This window comes from Perissodus microlepis, chromosome 23 (assembly GCF_051167445.1).
Source record: "Perissodus microlepis isolate ML-2025 ecotype Zambia chromosome 23, ASM5116744v1, whole genome shotgun sequence".
Taxonomy (NCBI): domain Eukaryota; kingdom Metazoa; phylum Chordata; class Actinopteri; order Cichliformes; family Cichlidae; genus Perissodus; species Perissodus microlepis.
Window position 1 is genome coordinate 11,780,331 of NC_140482.1, and position 16,687 is coordinate 11,797,017.

Here is a 16,687-nt window from a genome sequence, read left to right on the forward strand (position 1 = left end):
GTTCGGGGACAAGAGGGGAGTTGGCTGAATTTGCATTTGATGCAGACGTCACTGCACTTTTCTTTAAGGTAAATCTCCACTACTGGATCTTCCAACGTAATGGGGTCCAGTGGGACGCAGATGAGAGCATCTGAAAGCTAGGCAGAATCTTTAAAGGCCTTGTATCCTCATCTGTCACGGCAAATGGGACTTCTGATACTTCACACAGTGCGTCTTTATGTAAACTGAATAAACACCTTTACATGTGCAAACTGCACCAAACCTTTAAAGGGGACCTATTTTGCTCTTCCTCTTCGGTTTCTCTCGTTTGTTTTTTTGTCTTACAGTTAGGGTCTAGTGGCTTTGCACAGTTCAAAATAATCTATATTTATCCTTCCCACTGGTTTTGCCCATCGGCTCATCTGCTGCCTGAAACAAGCCGTTTTAGATAACTTCTCTCCATATACAGTATAAAAGATGGGCATTACTCATTTGGTCGTGATGTCCCGAGCTAAGCCTGCCTATGACTAGCTATTTAGCTCCTCCTTTCTGACTCATATATCCATTAAAATTTATAAAATGGACCTAATCTTCTGTTCAATACGACCTAAAAATGAGTTACTAAGCAAATAACAAAGGGTCGAGTGACTGAGCAAAAGTGTTTGGCGAGGTTATAACTGCTGGTTGTTGTCTGATGAAGTTCTATAAGACCAGAAGTGTTCATGCAAACACAGGGGTCAAGGATTGTACGTCCATTATTTATACTGTCTTCTCTTTCCCTTTAAGCTGACTATCTTCTGATTGGCTGCCCCTCTTGAACAGGTGGGTTGAGCTTCTGTGAACATAGTCATGTAGCCGAGATAACACTACGTATATCAACTCTCAAAGAAAAGAGCAGAAAGAAAACATCTAAAAAGTGGCTGTTTATCTGAAGCCTGAACTTTTGGAACTTTGTACATTTTCTAACCACTTTGGTAATGTTTAATATGAGCATCCAGGACTGTAACTGGGGATACACCAGTCTAACTTTTTCCACTTCAAATACCACACTGATACCTTGGCCTCAGGTATCTGCTGCTACCAGGTCCAGTGTTAAATCAATAATGTGTATTTCTCACTCTGAGGAGTGAGACAGAAGATTATCGACCTATTCATTAGAAAAGTATTAAAAGACAAATGTATTTATGCTTTAAAAAAACATTTATTTGCATTAGCGTTATTTCAACTTTGTGTAGGATTAATTACAGCACAGTGCTGTAATTTATAGTCACAGTTTCTCCTTTAATTTCCTTTAAGTTACCATGAGTGACGCAAAAGCTTCCAAACAAGTGTTAAACCAAACATAATGACAGAGAAAGAGAAACAGACCGAACTGCTGTCGCTGAAGCTCTTCAGTCGTGCCAACTCACTTGTACGCATATTAAGACAAACTGGTGTTGCTGTAGCGAAACACTTTGAACTACTGTTGCTTTGCTGTTAGCTGACTGCTGGAAGTTAGCAGATTGCTGCCGATGCGTGGGGTAGTAAACAAAACATGATAGACCTGAAGAGCATAGATAAGCCCTGTCACAGATGCCTGATCTAGCTTTTGGTGTCAGGCTATCTGATCCAAGTATTGGATCGCTCTATCCCTAACTGACAATAAGTGAAAGCGTAACAGGTCCCAGCTAATTGTTTTCTTTCCGAACGAAGAACCTGCTGATGTCTGACGAAACCTTGGAAGCTGCAGCACTCTTCCTGCTCTGGCTTCGTTCTTTGGCTTGCTGAGCCGTCCTCTGTGGAGAAAAATGGAACATGATGTAAGAGGTTACATCTGCAGTCAGCACAGAAAAGTCAGATCGATATATCGAGCATCTCTAGATTAAAGTGTCTGAGAGGGGGCATAAACAGTGCGAGGATCCCCTTATCAGTCGCAGTGCTTTGCTTCAGTTTACATACGTCAACATGTGAAGCGCTTCCTTCCAAGCTGACAGAAAAAAGCATTCTGGTGTGAAAGCAAAGCACATTTCAGCTCACGGTGAAAGCTGTGTCTTATTTTAAAAAGTTTCTTCTCAAATCAGATCTGCTTTTAAGAAGTGGCTGACTGAAAATATGAAATATTGAAGGACTGCAAGAAGGAAGAGGCCGATATATAGCATTTTCCAACGCATGCTATACATCAAAATGTCACACAGCCACATCATGTGATGTTATTATAGGCAGTATATAGCTTTGTGAGGGATAATATGACTTTTGATCAATGTGTTTGACCATGTATCACATTACTGCCAGCACATGTGATCCTCAACATGAGTGATGGCGCTTTCTCTTTATACAGGGATAAAGGAGAGCTCCATCTGCTGTGCACCTTAAAATGTTAGACAAATTGCTTTTGCCCCCTAAGCCCTTTGGCTTTAAAAGCTGGTGCTGCGGTTGTTATGGGTGCTGTGATGCGGAGTGTGCACATACGGCTTTGTGGCAGACCGTGCAGAGTGTCTGCAGGTTGTCCAGAGAGCACTGGCCTCCTCCGCTGTAGACCGGACGGATGTGGTCAACCTGCCAGAAATCCCCTTCAACAGGAGCTCGGATCATCTCGTTCAGCTGGAAGCACACCGGAATACAACAGTGAGCGTCTCAGTACACCGGCTACCATCGGATGTTCCCTCACACTGCTCTAAATTGCCTAAAACAATGTTTGATTGCGCTCCCCTCCCAAACCATCCATCTATGCTAAAGTTAATTCTTTGCACTGATGTGATGTCTTTAGTAGTACCCAGCCTTTCGCTGGGTACTACAGTGACCTAAATTGTTACTTTACAGCACACACAGGCACAGACAAATCATTCATATTAAACAAATCTCTGCACCACGGGAACATTTCTGCAATGCGCCTCACAATAAAAGAAGATAAAAAACAGTCTCAAGCCAAAAAAACACATCCCAGCAAAGCACATAACTGGCAAAATCCAGGAAATAATGAAGGCAAACTGCAGGAAAGGGCCTCTGATGGAAGTTTATTATGCTAAGATTAATGTAAGCCTGTGTGATTGTGAGGATAAGACCAGCTGATGAAAACATCATTTGTGCCGAATTGATGACAGCAAACTTTGACCTCATGCTATCCATCACCGTTTGCTGCCTCAGGTACAGCTGTATAAATCACCAAAATGTTTGTGGCCTACATTACGGGCAGCTGGAGGGAAACTTAATCAGGGAGAGCTCGCAAGCCTGCCTGACAGAAATTAGGTTAAAAATACCGCTGGGAATATCGTGCTACAGTTAAGGTGCACACTCCTAAATGCCTCAACTTTTTGTGACTTTTAAAAAAAAATTCTGCTAATTACATTTTAAAGCACATTTTTCACTAGATTTAGAGGAGGAGAGTTTTCATCACACAAGGAAAACTTACATAATGGGTAAGTTTGTAAGTAAGATAAAAAAAAAAATGCATTTGCAATATCCTGAGTAGTATTTCAGGTGAGCTTCTGCTTTAATTGCTCTTTTTTTAATATATGTTTAACTTGTTAAGGTGATAGTCGACACAGTAACAGTTATTTTATCAGTTAAACTGATGTCTTTGGAGGCAAAGGAGAAGGAGTAGAAACACAGATACAATAAAAATACACATAGTTCAATTCCTTTGACTACTAAAATACAGCAAGACACCAGTGTTTTGCTAATAAGGGAATACTGTTTCCATGAAAGAGTGTACATGATCTGCAACAATGCTTAGGTAGGCAGTACATGTAAAAGCGATCCACATGGATGCAGGACCCAAGGTTTCCCAGCAGAACATTGCCCAAAGGACCACACTGCCTCCACTGGCTTAGCTTCTTCCCAGTCCATCCTGATGCCAGGTATTCCCAGGCAAGTAACGTACGTGCACCTGACCATCCACGTGATGTAAAAGACTATTCTTTTTTAAAATAATCTATACCAGTCAACAGTAGCAGAAGTTGTTGTTGAACGTCTGAGATGCAACAGAAATAAGTCAAAGCTAATGAGTAACTAGCTGAACCATTTGAAGACCTGTAGTGCTTCTTTGTAAAAATGTACTGAGGTCCACTGGACACAGTGTGGATTTACTTGCAGATAATACTGTTGTGAATCTGAAATTTATTTTATGAAGAAAATATAAAAAGGAAAAAAAAGTGGAGAAAACAGAAAGCAAGAATGGGAAGATGACAGAGAATAGAGACAAAAAGAAAAAAGAGAGCAAGCAAGTGGAAGAGCTTAAGACAATAGAGAGAGAATCCTGGTGGGAAGAGTTCAGGGCCAGAAATCTATTTTCCTACTTTGAGAACTACTCTGCCGACATTAAGGCAGGGAGCTGGAATTGATCCCAACAGATTTAAAGAACAGGCCTGCTCACAGGGCCAGAGTTCAGATCTCTCTCTTACACACTCACACACAAGCTCTCACACATTCGAGTCAATTGAGCCTGCTTTTGTGCCAAAAGCATGCACTTTGGTGCACCTTACCTCACTACTGCACACTTACACACATACTGAAGCTCCTCTCACAAGCACCTAAAGGCCTTAACACATCCTGAAAATCTACACGCGCATCAAAATACCATTACAGCCACACCTGTTATACACATGCACGCCAAAAAGAGAGCCCAAGCTACAAACATAGACACATATAACCATTCTCACTCTCTCTCTCTCTCACTCACACACACACACACACACACACACACACACACGTACCAAACCCCCCCAGTATGAACCAAAGAATGAGCCTATAATCTCAAGGCTTCTCCACCACTGGTGTCTTATCATGTGGCTGAGTTTGTTTCCTCTAAAGCTCGGTGCATCGATCGGCGCTGATGCTTCTGCCGGCGGCACTAGAAAGAGGGGAGGAGGGGTGAGTGTGTGTTTGTGTGTGTGTGTGTGGGGGGGTGGCTTTGCAGGATAACAGCCAACCAAATCAAATAGGCTTACTGGTCGAGGCCTGGCACTGGGAAAAAAAAAATCAATGGGCCCAGCAATCCATTTACTGGGAGCTGGCCCCTTGGAGTGCAGATCAACCTGCGTGTGTGTGTGTGAGTAGATGCATATGTGCGTAGGTGGGTGGGATGGGGAGTACAGGGTGCTTTTATTTTTGCACTTACATAAACACACAAAAAATGGTCTTCTTTGTCAGTTCTTTGGCTCACATAGAGAGACTGATGTCAGTTAATGTGTGCATTTTGATGACTGTTTATCTAACAAAGTTGGTACAAATTTTCAATATTGAGGAGAAAGCATCCTTATATGAAAAACAATCTTAACACCTGAAACATCCAACCACATCAAAATAAAATTCCCTCAGGTAATGTGGGTGCTAATCACCAAATGTTAGCATGCTATTATACAACTTTAAAATAACGAGCAAAACCTGTATGTATAAATGTTTCTTAGCTCACCCACGCATTGCTTCCTGTTTAAAGGGGAAAGCAGATAATTTTCAGACACTCAGTCTGTTTTTTTAATAATGAGAAGTATAATGAGATTCCATGTAGTTTTAGTTTGTATTAAATATTTGCATGTATAAAAATGATCACGATCATCATGATGTAAAATCTAAAAACATCAATTAAAACATAGCAAAATGAATCCCATTCTGCTTAAAAGTAAGGCTTCCTTGCCATTTTCGCACTTCCTGTATATCACTGGCTGTTTTTGGTCTCATTTGGCTATTGTCTCTGGAAGCAGGATTAACTCTGCTTGACTCAGAAACATCTTTCTGGGATAAGCATTTTGAAGGCACGTCTGCGCTCAAGCTCAGCTTTTTGACCTGTTAACAATAACTTGAGCATGTCAAGCTGAGAAACCAGCAGCATTAACCCGTAACTCTGACAGGAAACTGATGGCAGAGACTGTGTTAGACAATCTGCCGCTGGGTCTGCTTTCACTGCTCTGAGATCCCTTACTGTCTATGCTTTGTGGAAATGGAGCTAGCATTTGCAAGCAAACCATCAATCTGCGAATTACTGTTGTAGCAAATAAGTTTTATTGTGCAGTGTTTTTAATAAAAGTTTTTAATAATTCCTTTACCACATTAGCAAAGAAAGCCTTAAGGCAGAGGAGTGCCAGCTGCTACCATATCCGGTTTAATAAAACAGGCAAGTTTGCTTATTAAGTTTAAATACTAAGTTTAACCAGCTGTTTTGCTAATATATCACCTTCCTGTTTATACACATATTTAAACGACTTTTTAAAATCAAGCTGTAGGGCTGTGTTTCTGAACTCTAATAGCTTTTCATTTAGAGATATATCGTCCTCACAGAACAGCCACAGTAAACTTTAATATTTTATGTTCAATTTACAAGTAAGACTGTTTCATGTAAAGTAATATTTAGAAGACATATACAGACTATGACCCCAATTCTGAAAATGTTGGAACACTGTATAAAACGCAAATTAAAAAACAGAATGCAATGATATGCAAATCTCATAAACCCACATTTTATTCAGAAAAGAACACACCAAACATATTCAATGTGTAAACTGAGAAAATGTACCCTATAAAAAAGCCATTTTAAATTCCACAGGAACAGGATGGTTAAAAAAAGTTGGCTATGCCTACCACTGTGTAGCATCATTTATTTAGACAACAGCCTGTAAATATCTGGCAACTGAAGAGACCAGATGCTGGACTTTTGGGAGACTGTTGTCCCATTATTGTCTGATATTGGATTCTGGCTCCTCAGTATTCTTGAGCCTTCTTTTCTGTATTTTTCATTTTATTATACACCAAATGTTTCAGTTAGTGAAAAGTTTGAACTGCAGGCAGGCAAATCGGTTTAACATGCTGTTGTAATAGCATGCAGCTTAACATTGTCTTGCTAAAATACACAAGACCTTCCCTGGAAAAGACGTAGTCTGGGTGGGAGTATAGTTTGTTGTCTACAAACTGTATATATGTTTAAGCATCAGTGTGTCTTTCCATATGTGGAAGATGCCAATTCCATAGGCACTAATGTACCCCATACCATCAGAGATGCAGGCTTTTGATATGAGCCCTTATAACAAGCTCGATTGGTCTCTCTCCTGTTCAATCCTGGCGATGTGGTGCCATGTTTCTCATGTTTTTCCCAGTTTTCAAATTTTATTCCATTTTAAATAAGAGAGGACAGCACCATTTCTGCATCATGTTAACATTTAGCTTCTTCTTTGCACGATAGTATTTTAACTGGCATGAGGAACTGTATCCACAGAGAATGAATTCTTGAAGTGGTCTTGCAGTGATTTCCATGCCAGAATCATACCTGTTTGTAATGCAGTGTGCGAAAACCCCGGACATCCAATGCTGATTATTGATCTAGTTTCTTGCATACAGAGATTTCTCCAGATTCTCTGAAACTTATTCTTATTCTGGTAAACTGGTATTTAAAGTCTTTGCAAATTTACATTGAGGATTATTAATCTGAAATTGTTCCACAATCTGCAAACAGTTTGCAGAGCTCTACCTCTCCTACTTGCTCCTTTTAGTACCCTTTCGTCTTACTGACCTGTTGCTCATTAACCTAATTAGTAGACATCAAATTAAAAACAGCCAATATTTTTGGAAGATTAAATTGTCAAACTTGAAACATTTGGTATAATTTCCATGTTCTAGTGTGAATAAAATCTGGGTTTTTGAGATTTGCAAATCATTGCATTCTGTTTGTATTTACATTTTCTATAGCATCCAAACTTTTTTTGGAATTGGGATTGAGACAGCTTTTCAGTCAGGAAGAAGTGCAGAAAGGTGAAGCCATCCAGGAAAAGTAAATCAAGCTGCAGCGGACTGTCAGCTTGTGTAAACGAATAAAACACAATCGATAAAAGACATTTCTGCTAGCCTTTCTGAAAAAGTTGCTGCACGCCACTGTGGCAACTCCTTTGGTTGTATAAAGGTCTACAGGAAAGAAATATGACAGAAACTGACAGAAACAGTGGTGTGGAATTGAATTTCACATTGACACAACTTGCCTCGTTGCACTGACTGACCACCATAGTTAATGGCTGTTTGGCACTTGAAAAAAAAAAAAGTTTCTTCAGCTCATTGGTGGAGTTTTCCTGAAACATGGATGAGAGACTAATACGAAACAGTGCCTCCTCTGCTCTATGTCCCACCTGTTTGAGTGGCAGCTGGGTAAGCCAAGTGTTCTCCAGGATCTCCTTTCGCTGGGAGGGTGGAGCATCACGAACCTTAATGAACAGGTCATGGGCGTGGAGGCCACAGTGCTGACAGATGCCGCGCTCTGCCTCCAACACCTGAGACCGCATGTAAGTCTGGCTGGAGCGCAACTGGAACTCCTCCTGACACCTGTGGGTCAAAGCACATAGAAACATCTGCACTATAGAAAGAAACTTGTGATTAACTTCTTTCTATTATAAAAATCATTCACATAGAAAGTTTTTCTCATGTTGGTTAAAAAACAGAAGCTGGCTTTTGAAAACCATTTAATCGAATTAAGACTGCCAGGAAAAGGTGCAGCATCTCCTTGAAGGACAGAAAAACTAAACCGAAATAGGTTTGTTTTAGATTTTCCATAAAAAACTTTTATTTTACATTGGTAATGGTATCAAGTTTGGTAAAGACCAAATTTGACTGATTCCCCCCAAAAAAATTTACAGGAAAAGATTTGGAAAAAGACCATTATAGATGCAAGAGTTGAAGTCTAATCTATTTTAGTCTTGAGCAAACAGTATTCTTTCTACAAAAAAGTAAACAACAGGGTGAAGTCAACATTGTACTGCTGTGTTTCTGAGTTTGTTTTGCACACAAACTCTTAAAGCTCTGAATATAATTGAATTTTTTGGTGCCAGATGGGTGGGCTTCTGCGCAGAGGACAATGAGTACAGGGAAGTTTGGGGGGGAAAAAACCTCCCAAACTGTGTGAAAGTTGATTTAATATGTTTTTGTTTGGCTGACATCTAATCAAAGACACTCCTGTTGCAGTAGACCTCACACATCAGGTGCACTGAGATCTATATTATCTACAAATCTGCTCCAGAACTTTTTGAGCAATTCTCAAGTTATTACAAGTTGGAAATGTCCAGTTTAGCCCGTAGCTTTCCCTCTAACTGTATGTAGTTAGTGTTGCAATACCTGTGGCTGCAGAATCGAGTGTCCCACGCTCCACCTGTGGTAGAGCAGGGCTGCTGGCAGGAGAGACACAGAGGGACACCCTGACTGTCCACAGCCTGCAGGTAGCTGGACTCTGTTGATGATTGTGCATCTGATGTCCTACAGGACTGATTGTCCTGCCTGCTGTGAGAGAGACAGAGAAAGGAGAAACATAGTCGGTAGTGAAGAAGTGGTAGATGGTAACTTCAGACCAAAAAGACATAATTCTCAAATTCTCAACAGTGTTGAGTGTATGTTTGTAAGTCAGATGTGGTACTGAAGGACTTCAAAGTCCAAACACCAGATTTGCTAACATGTTGCTCCAGCACAAACTGAGCTTTGGTGTAAAAGGAGTGCAATGACACGACTGTGAGTAAAAAGTGAGAACTCCGAGGTTTATGTGACTGTTGCATATGAACGTCACGGAGTTCTTTTTTCAAAGCGCAAACTATAGGGAGAATAATATTTAAATCATGTGCACAAACTGATTTGCGACTTGCACTTTGCTGATAATTGAGCTAATATTTAACGCAGATAAAAAGCATGTCTCAATTTCTGAACTTGATATGGCTGCAGAGGATACGTAGACGTAAAGACGTAAAACCGTATAGATTAGCCAGACAGCTGAATTCTAAATTTGCTCAGTGAACTCAAAGATGACCTGGATCCTCCAACCTAAGGGAGTCACGCAATACCAGCAGCAACAAAACTTCTTACACTCATTTACATTAATGAACTGAAAAACTTCCCTTAATAAAGGAAAAAAAACCTTTCCTTAATACAGTTTTATTACACTAGAATTTCAGGACCATGGACAGCGCACGAGGTTTTCACCTGATCTCGTGAGATCTAACACATGACTGTTTTTAGTGGTGGACCTACACAAATTCAGCTGCACATACTTTGACTCTCCATGAGTTACATATCGCAGATATGTGATCTATATAACACAAGGCCAAAATATTGCTGTGCAGTTTACAGTCCTAGATCAGAGCCTGTCTGAATGACTCGAGCCTGTTTCCATTCAAACGACTGTCTGCCAGATTATCACCATAGGCCTACATTTAACATACACGCGTATCCCCTGTATTTATATGGTTTTCTGATTTGTTGTGTGCCTGTCCTGTTAGTAAATTACCTGCAGCTGGATATCATCTCTTAGTTTGCGACCTTGCGTTAAATTGGCGCCGTTCTTGGCCGATTGGGGATGTTTTATTGAAGTGAACTTTTGTAAATTACCTGCAAAACTACCCACACCTACCAGCACTATGCCCTGTATTTTTAAAGAGCGGAGCATTTTATCTATATGGTGAGCTCACAACAGTCATCTCAAGGAGCTTTATATTTCATGGTGAGCTCAGCAGAGAGAGAGCCCCTATGATTGCAAATGATGATGATGATGAGAAAGCACTTGGCGACAGCGGGGAAGACGAGTTTTCATCTTAATTTTTCAGGTGACCTCAGGCGAAAGTAGAAAACACAGCGAAGAGGAGCACAATAAAACGTCAAAGTCAAACAGGTAAGGTGAGGCCAGGCATCCCAAATCTCAACAAAAACAATACAAATGAATTTGTTATAAAACATAGTTCACATTGATGAAGGTTTTATTCTTTTCAACAAAATTCTTTTAAAAAAAATTCACAACAGCTTCTTTCATTAAACACCGTGTTTAATGTGTAGCCACTGACCTTGAATCTGAACATGCAGTAGTGTGCAAAAGTCTTAAGACACCTCTCACTTGTTTATAGTTTGCGTCATATTTTAAAGCGCCCTTGAGCAATAGTTCCCCACATTTGTTTCTTTGGATGCTTCATCACTGATTATCGGTCTTTGTGCGTGAACATTTTCACAGAAATACTTTTTTGCCCACTTTTTGTAAGTATAAAAAAACACCTAATGGCATGAACCAGTGCTAACTTAGCAAAGAAGCGATTTTAAATTGCAGCTTTAGGCACTTTTTCACTAGCAGCCTGTCACAAAAACACATCATTTGTTCTCATTTCTTTAGATGATTCTACTAAAAATACTAAAGATAACACAGTCTGACGTGCATAAAATTGTATTTTTTGTACCACCAAGCAGACTCCCAAAGAGCTATTAGCTGAAAACTTGGCATATCTCGGCTTGGTGTGTCCTTAAAAAAAATATGGATCCAAGACAAGTAGGGGACATGACAAGAAATGTCACACCTTTCTCTAGTAGGCAAGCCGTATCGAAAAGCCATTTCTGTGTAAAAAACAGAAAAAAATCTAACTAATCACCTAAGACCTGACCCAGGACCTGAGAGATGCATGTGGCCCTTCAGTTCATTCATCTACTGCTCACTGAAGCCTTATCAGAAGTGATTTCAGTGGTACAGTGGCTGTCAAGAAGACATTATTAACGAAGGGAAACAGGGAGAAAAATCTGTAGCAACAAGTCTGATGTTGTGATTAATCCAAATTTGAATTTTTTGGTTTAACTGCTCTCCAAAAAAGACTTCAGGAATGTCCTTCAAGAAGCCAAGAGAACTATTCCTGATGGCTAATTAATGAAATGAGAAGAAAGCTGCCTATGAGAGTTCAGGCTGTGTTGAAGTATAAAGGTGGTCATACCATGTATTCACTTTCAAGCTCATTAGAACTGTACAAACTCTCTTTTTGCCTTATATTCAGAATTTTCGTGTATTTTTGCACATTTTTATAACTCGCTGCACCCATGTATAAAGAAATGAGGGATCAGTCAAGACATTACCCTGTAAACCTGATCTAAATTAAACAAAGCTCACTTTCTTCTACAAACTGCAAATACATTTCAGTAAAAATATCCATCCAACAGAAATAAATCAGTTTTTTTTCCTGTATATTTAGTATATTACAATGCTCTATCTGCAAAACATTTCTAGTATGTGTATCTGCGTGCATGTCCGTCTGGCAGAAGACTGCAAATCTGGGCATTTGCCATGTAGTCCCAGCAGGGTGCTAGAGCCACGTTGGAGGGGACAGATGGACTAAATTCTCTTTCCCCATGGTTTACAATTCAGAGAGACAGCAAGAGGAACAAAGAGCCAGAGTGACAGAGCACTACAGAAGGAAATTTAATCATTGAAATAGAGAAGAGAACCTTCTAAAAAGGGAACCTTGCTGTTTCAAAGTTGAGAATATACCAAAAACTGGAAGTATCATGAGACAAATGGTGTGCCAGCAAAGTCTAGTCGATGAAAGAGAGACACAAATAGACTTTTTACTTGTGTGCCCAAACTGAGAATAGTGAAAACATCCAGAAAAGCCAGAAATATGTCTTTTAGAAACTGTAAAACATCAATGCATTTGCCAAAAAATGCATGTGAATCAAAAATGTAGATTTCTAGATGTAGATGTATAGAATACCTTACATTTAGTTTCAAAGCAGTTTGAATTATGCACATACAAAACAAACATGTTGGCATCGCTACAATGCAGCATGAGGTAACTCTCTGAAAACTCATACTTCAAACCCACAAATCACGCAACATGCCTGCAGCAAACGGCACACAGCCTGCTAATGTTTACGACCTTGGCTCATCTCTGGTGCTCTATACCGAAAGAAACCAAAGGCACCAACGAGATCTGACACTGGTACGTCCAGTTGTTAATCGAGATTCTTATTTTCCACATTTTAGCATGTTGCTTTCATGTGGATAGCAATATAAAGACTGTTTCCATTTAAAATGGACACTAGTGACGTATGCTGCATGGCAGGATTTCCTTTTTAGCCCACGCCCAGAGATAGGTGGCACACTTTAAGATTAACTGATACCTTCAATACCAGACATGCACTTGTTTTAAATGGATGTATGTTATCAGAAATGTCTGTTTCTTTAGTTCACGGTCAGTTGTGCTTATCAGAGCAGAGTGACTCAGAATGATTGCAACATGTTGCCAATGTATCTGTGTTTATAAACTGGACAACATTTACTTGGAAAACATTGCCAATATTTTAGAGAATGATTGCAGTCAGTCAGAGTCAGACTGCTACTGTTTGGAGACAGGTTGCCTCCCATCAGATGACTTGTGCAGATGCCTTACAATCTAAGAGCTTGCTGTCCTTTTTTTTACTCTAGTATAACTTATAGCCACAGTTCAAATGTCAAGTGATATCAGCCAGCAGGAAGTATTAGCAGGAACTGAACTGAATTTGTTGTTTTGAAGGAGCAGTTCAATATTATGTACAAGTTTTACTTAAATGCTTAAATAGATAACAGTGATGGATGTCAATCTTCCTACTTTATGAAAACATGGATTCTCCTCATCCCTCCAACCACACGCCACAGTTAGTTGGATGGATGGATGGATGCCATTTCTATTCTAGCTACTAGCATATTAGCACATTTTTTAAGTCAGCTTTTATAAATGGCCATTTAATTTTGTTACCATGCTGCCTTTTACCGTGTTTATTCACACAGCAGTGCTTGCTTTTGTCAAACACTTTATACTTCCAGACACTGCTGTATACCTCATGCAGTAAAACGCTATCTGTTGTCTAAAAGCACAAATCCTGAACAGAGCCTTTAAGGCACTTTATAGATTATCACAGACATTTTGTATGTAACACCAGTAACTGTGTATATGTGTGAGAGCTCATCTGTGTGTTTGCTGCAGGTTTCCATAGAGATATTGCCTCCTGGGGTGAGCTGGCCGATGCATCTCACCCAGTAGATCGTATTATGGTCTATATTTACTGTACTAACACACTCAGTGGGCCTTTGTGTCTCTCCCACAAGGCACATACAGATCTCCATGGAGACAGCTGAGGGAAAGAAAATGAAAATACTCTGAATCCTGAAGAGGAAACCATGTGGTGAGACAAACCACCTTCATGTGCAGACCTTGAAGTTTCATCTTTAAATACTACAGACAAGAACGGATCTATGAATGATCAAAATACTGTTTGTGTAGTAGACAGGAGAAACACAGTGATCAGCTAGAAATACATTTGAATTTTAGTTTCATATATTAGCAGCAAACTACTTACAGACCTGAGGACAACTTGACCTTTATGTGCGCGTTTTTTCCCTTAACAAACCTCTGTGTAGCAGGTGGTGTTAGCGAAGAGGCAGACCTCCTCTTTGTGAAGAAGTTCTCCTTTGTGACCAGTCGGATGCTGCCTCCCTCCTCCTGGGCTTTGCTCAGAGACGCCTCGGCCACGTCGTCACGACCGAGGTACCTGTGAAGCGGGATAAAATGTTGCTGTGAGGTAATGGTGAATTTGTGGATGTTACATAACCAAAGCACCGGGGAGCAGTTGCAAGCAGATGAATTCATAAACTCTCTCTGGACAGCAATAGAAGCAGGTATGATAGGACGCTTGAGGTTGCTCAAGCACACCAGTAATCTTAGTCATCTTTTTTTGGACTGCGGTAATCCTGGGACTCTACCACATCAATGTAACACACACCATCACACCCACATAACTAGCAAAATTCTACAAATGGCCTCAGTGCAGAGCCAGATGCACTTTGATTTTTGTTTTCTTTCTTGGCACCAAACTGTGCCTAAATGCTCAGATCCTTCCTTCCTTCCACTGCTGATTTCCTATTCTGAATGTGTGCTTATATTCTGTTTGTCTTCTTCTCCTGCTGAATCCTATTACTATTGCAGCAGCAGCAATCTAATTTCCCCACAGGAATCGTCAATCATCTAATCTAATCCATCTGCCCCGCTACTGCTTTTTATGGCCGTTGTAATACAGATGCTATGTGTGCAAGTTGAAAATTGCACTAAACTCTACATTCCAATCTACGCAGGATTAAAATGACCCTGGGATGTCAGAGTTGACACAAATACATGTGGAGAGTTGGGGAAAGGAAATCGGTGATGTGTTCCTCTTGGTAGGAAAAGATTCCAGAGGCCTTGAGAGAAAAGTGACCAATCGGCAAATGCCGACTGGTCACTTTACAGGTTTTAACAGAGGGATGGTACAACGCTGTAATGGTCTCCGCAGAGAGCAATTACCCTACCTTTTTACTCCAAGGGGAAGTCAGAGGTCAGCCTTGGCCAATAAGCAGATCGCAGCCATGCTGCTGTCAGTACTTGCTGGAACTAGTACTTTACTTTACCAACCATCCACATACACAAGGAACAAACTGCTATTTTGCTTTACCAATAACATCCTGTACATACCGGGTAAATGCCTCTAGTGCCCACTCAAATACAGTCAACGTCCAACTAGAAATATTAAGCATATACATTTTTAGAATGAGTTAATTTGGTCTCATTTGCTAAACTGTGTGTACTTGTGGCTATTTTGGAAATTATACATCATGTGATATGTGTTGGAAGCCCATGGAAGAATTTAATGTCATCAGTGTTGCAGGTGATTGACAGTAAGCTCCTACGTTGTTCATCCACCCTCTTCTTTTTATCTAAAGTCAGGCAGGATAAGATAAACAGAGTATTCCAAGTGTTCCCAGTCTTATTTTAAGTTTCTTATAGGGAATACTGAGGCACGGGGTTTGCCCCACAGTTCGTCGTGCTGTGAAAACCTTCAAAGGGAGGCATCTTGAAGGCATTTTAATCAGACGCCCAAACCACCTTAGCCGACTACTTTGAACATAGAGGAGCAACAGCTCTGAGCTCCTCACCCTGTACCTACGGCTGAGATCAGCCACCCTACAGAGGAAGCTCATTTTGCCTGTTTGTATACATGATCGTGTTCTTTTCGCCACTACCCAGAGCTCATGACTATAAGTCAGGGTTAGCTTCAGCATTGTGACTCAACTGTTTGGTTTTTGTTGATTTGGTGATTCCTATTTGCACATTTTCTTGCCAGCAGTTATCCCTCTGCTTTTTTCTTCTCTTACCAGATAACCAACAAAGAGCTTGAACTTTATAGACTCTGCAGAAAGGATAAAGTGCAGGCTGTGCTTTCAACTATTTTGTAAAAGTCAATGAAGACAGCCCTTTAAGAAAATACAGTAGTTAAGTTAAAAAAAACAAACCCTAATAAGTCACCTAGTGTTTCCAAGTCCAAAGCATCCTTTACCCCTAACACAGAAAAGCTTTCTGCTATATCAAGCAGAGAAAATAGGTTAGACTTAGTAAATGGCTCCAAGTACAGATAATGAGCTTGAGGGTTCAAAGAAGTGCGCAGAGCAAGAATTCAGATTTTTTTAAAAAAAGGGAAAAAAAGAGATGAGGTTTCAAAAAAACAGACAGAAAGACAGCAGGAAGCTAATGGATGGTGTAGCCATTTCACAGACAATCAACTCGAGTGATGAAGCTGTTTCACTAATCGTCGAGCAGATCAATAATTAATGTTTCATCTTCAAGCGTTTGTTCTGACAGTTGTGTCAATTGTTGAACTCAGTTTGATGTAACTTTACTGCTGGCACAAGAAGTAGCCTTGTACACCGATGAAACACAATCAATAACTGGAACGTCTCCTGGAACTATAAGATATGGAAAAAAATACATTTATCACTGTTTAACTAATAACAAAACATTTACTACAAGGTAAAAACAACAACAACAAAAAAAAAAAATGGGTAAAACACACGTCTCAACTTCTTGAATTGTTAAAAACTTCTGCCGATGCCTGTTTTCATCCAATATATTTGGATATATTTAGCTCTGTGTAGGACTTATTCTAGTTCTTTCATAAGAAAAAA

The 16,687-nt window shown here is 40.0% G+C and overlaps 1 protein-coding gene across 7 annotated transcripts in view; it reads right to left on the minus strand.

Moving 5' to 3' along the window:
- Positions 1–1,160: 1,160 nt before the first annotated feature.
- Positions 1,161–16,687, minus strand: part of zranb3 (zinc finger, RAN-binding domain containing 3) — a 127,672-nt gene continuing 112,145 nt past the window's right edge. For 6 of the 7 annotated variants that reach the window (XM_084920508.1, XM_084920510.1, XM_084920504.1 and 3 more), the window contains 5 exons: positions 14,104–14,244; positions 9,043–9,204; positions 8,064–8,256; positions 2,428–2,559; positions 1,161–1,754 (listed from right to left, as the gene is read on the minus strand). In XM_084920508.1, coding sequence (XP_084776634.1) covers positions 1,647–1,754; positions 2,428–2,559; positions 8,064–8,256; positions 9,043–9,204; positions 14,104–14,244 — 736 coding nt within the window. In that variant the 3' untranslated portion in view covers positions 1,161–1,646. The remainder of the gene's footprint in view (positions 1,755–2,427; positions 2,560–8,063; positions 8,257–9,042; positions 9,205–14,103; positions 14,245–16,687) is intronic. The other variant, XM_084920509.1, reaches the window with a different exon arrangement.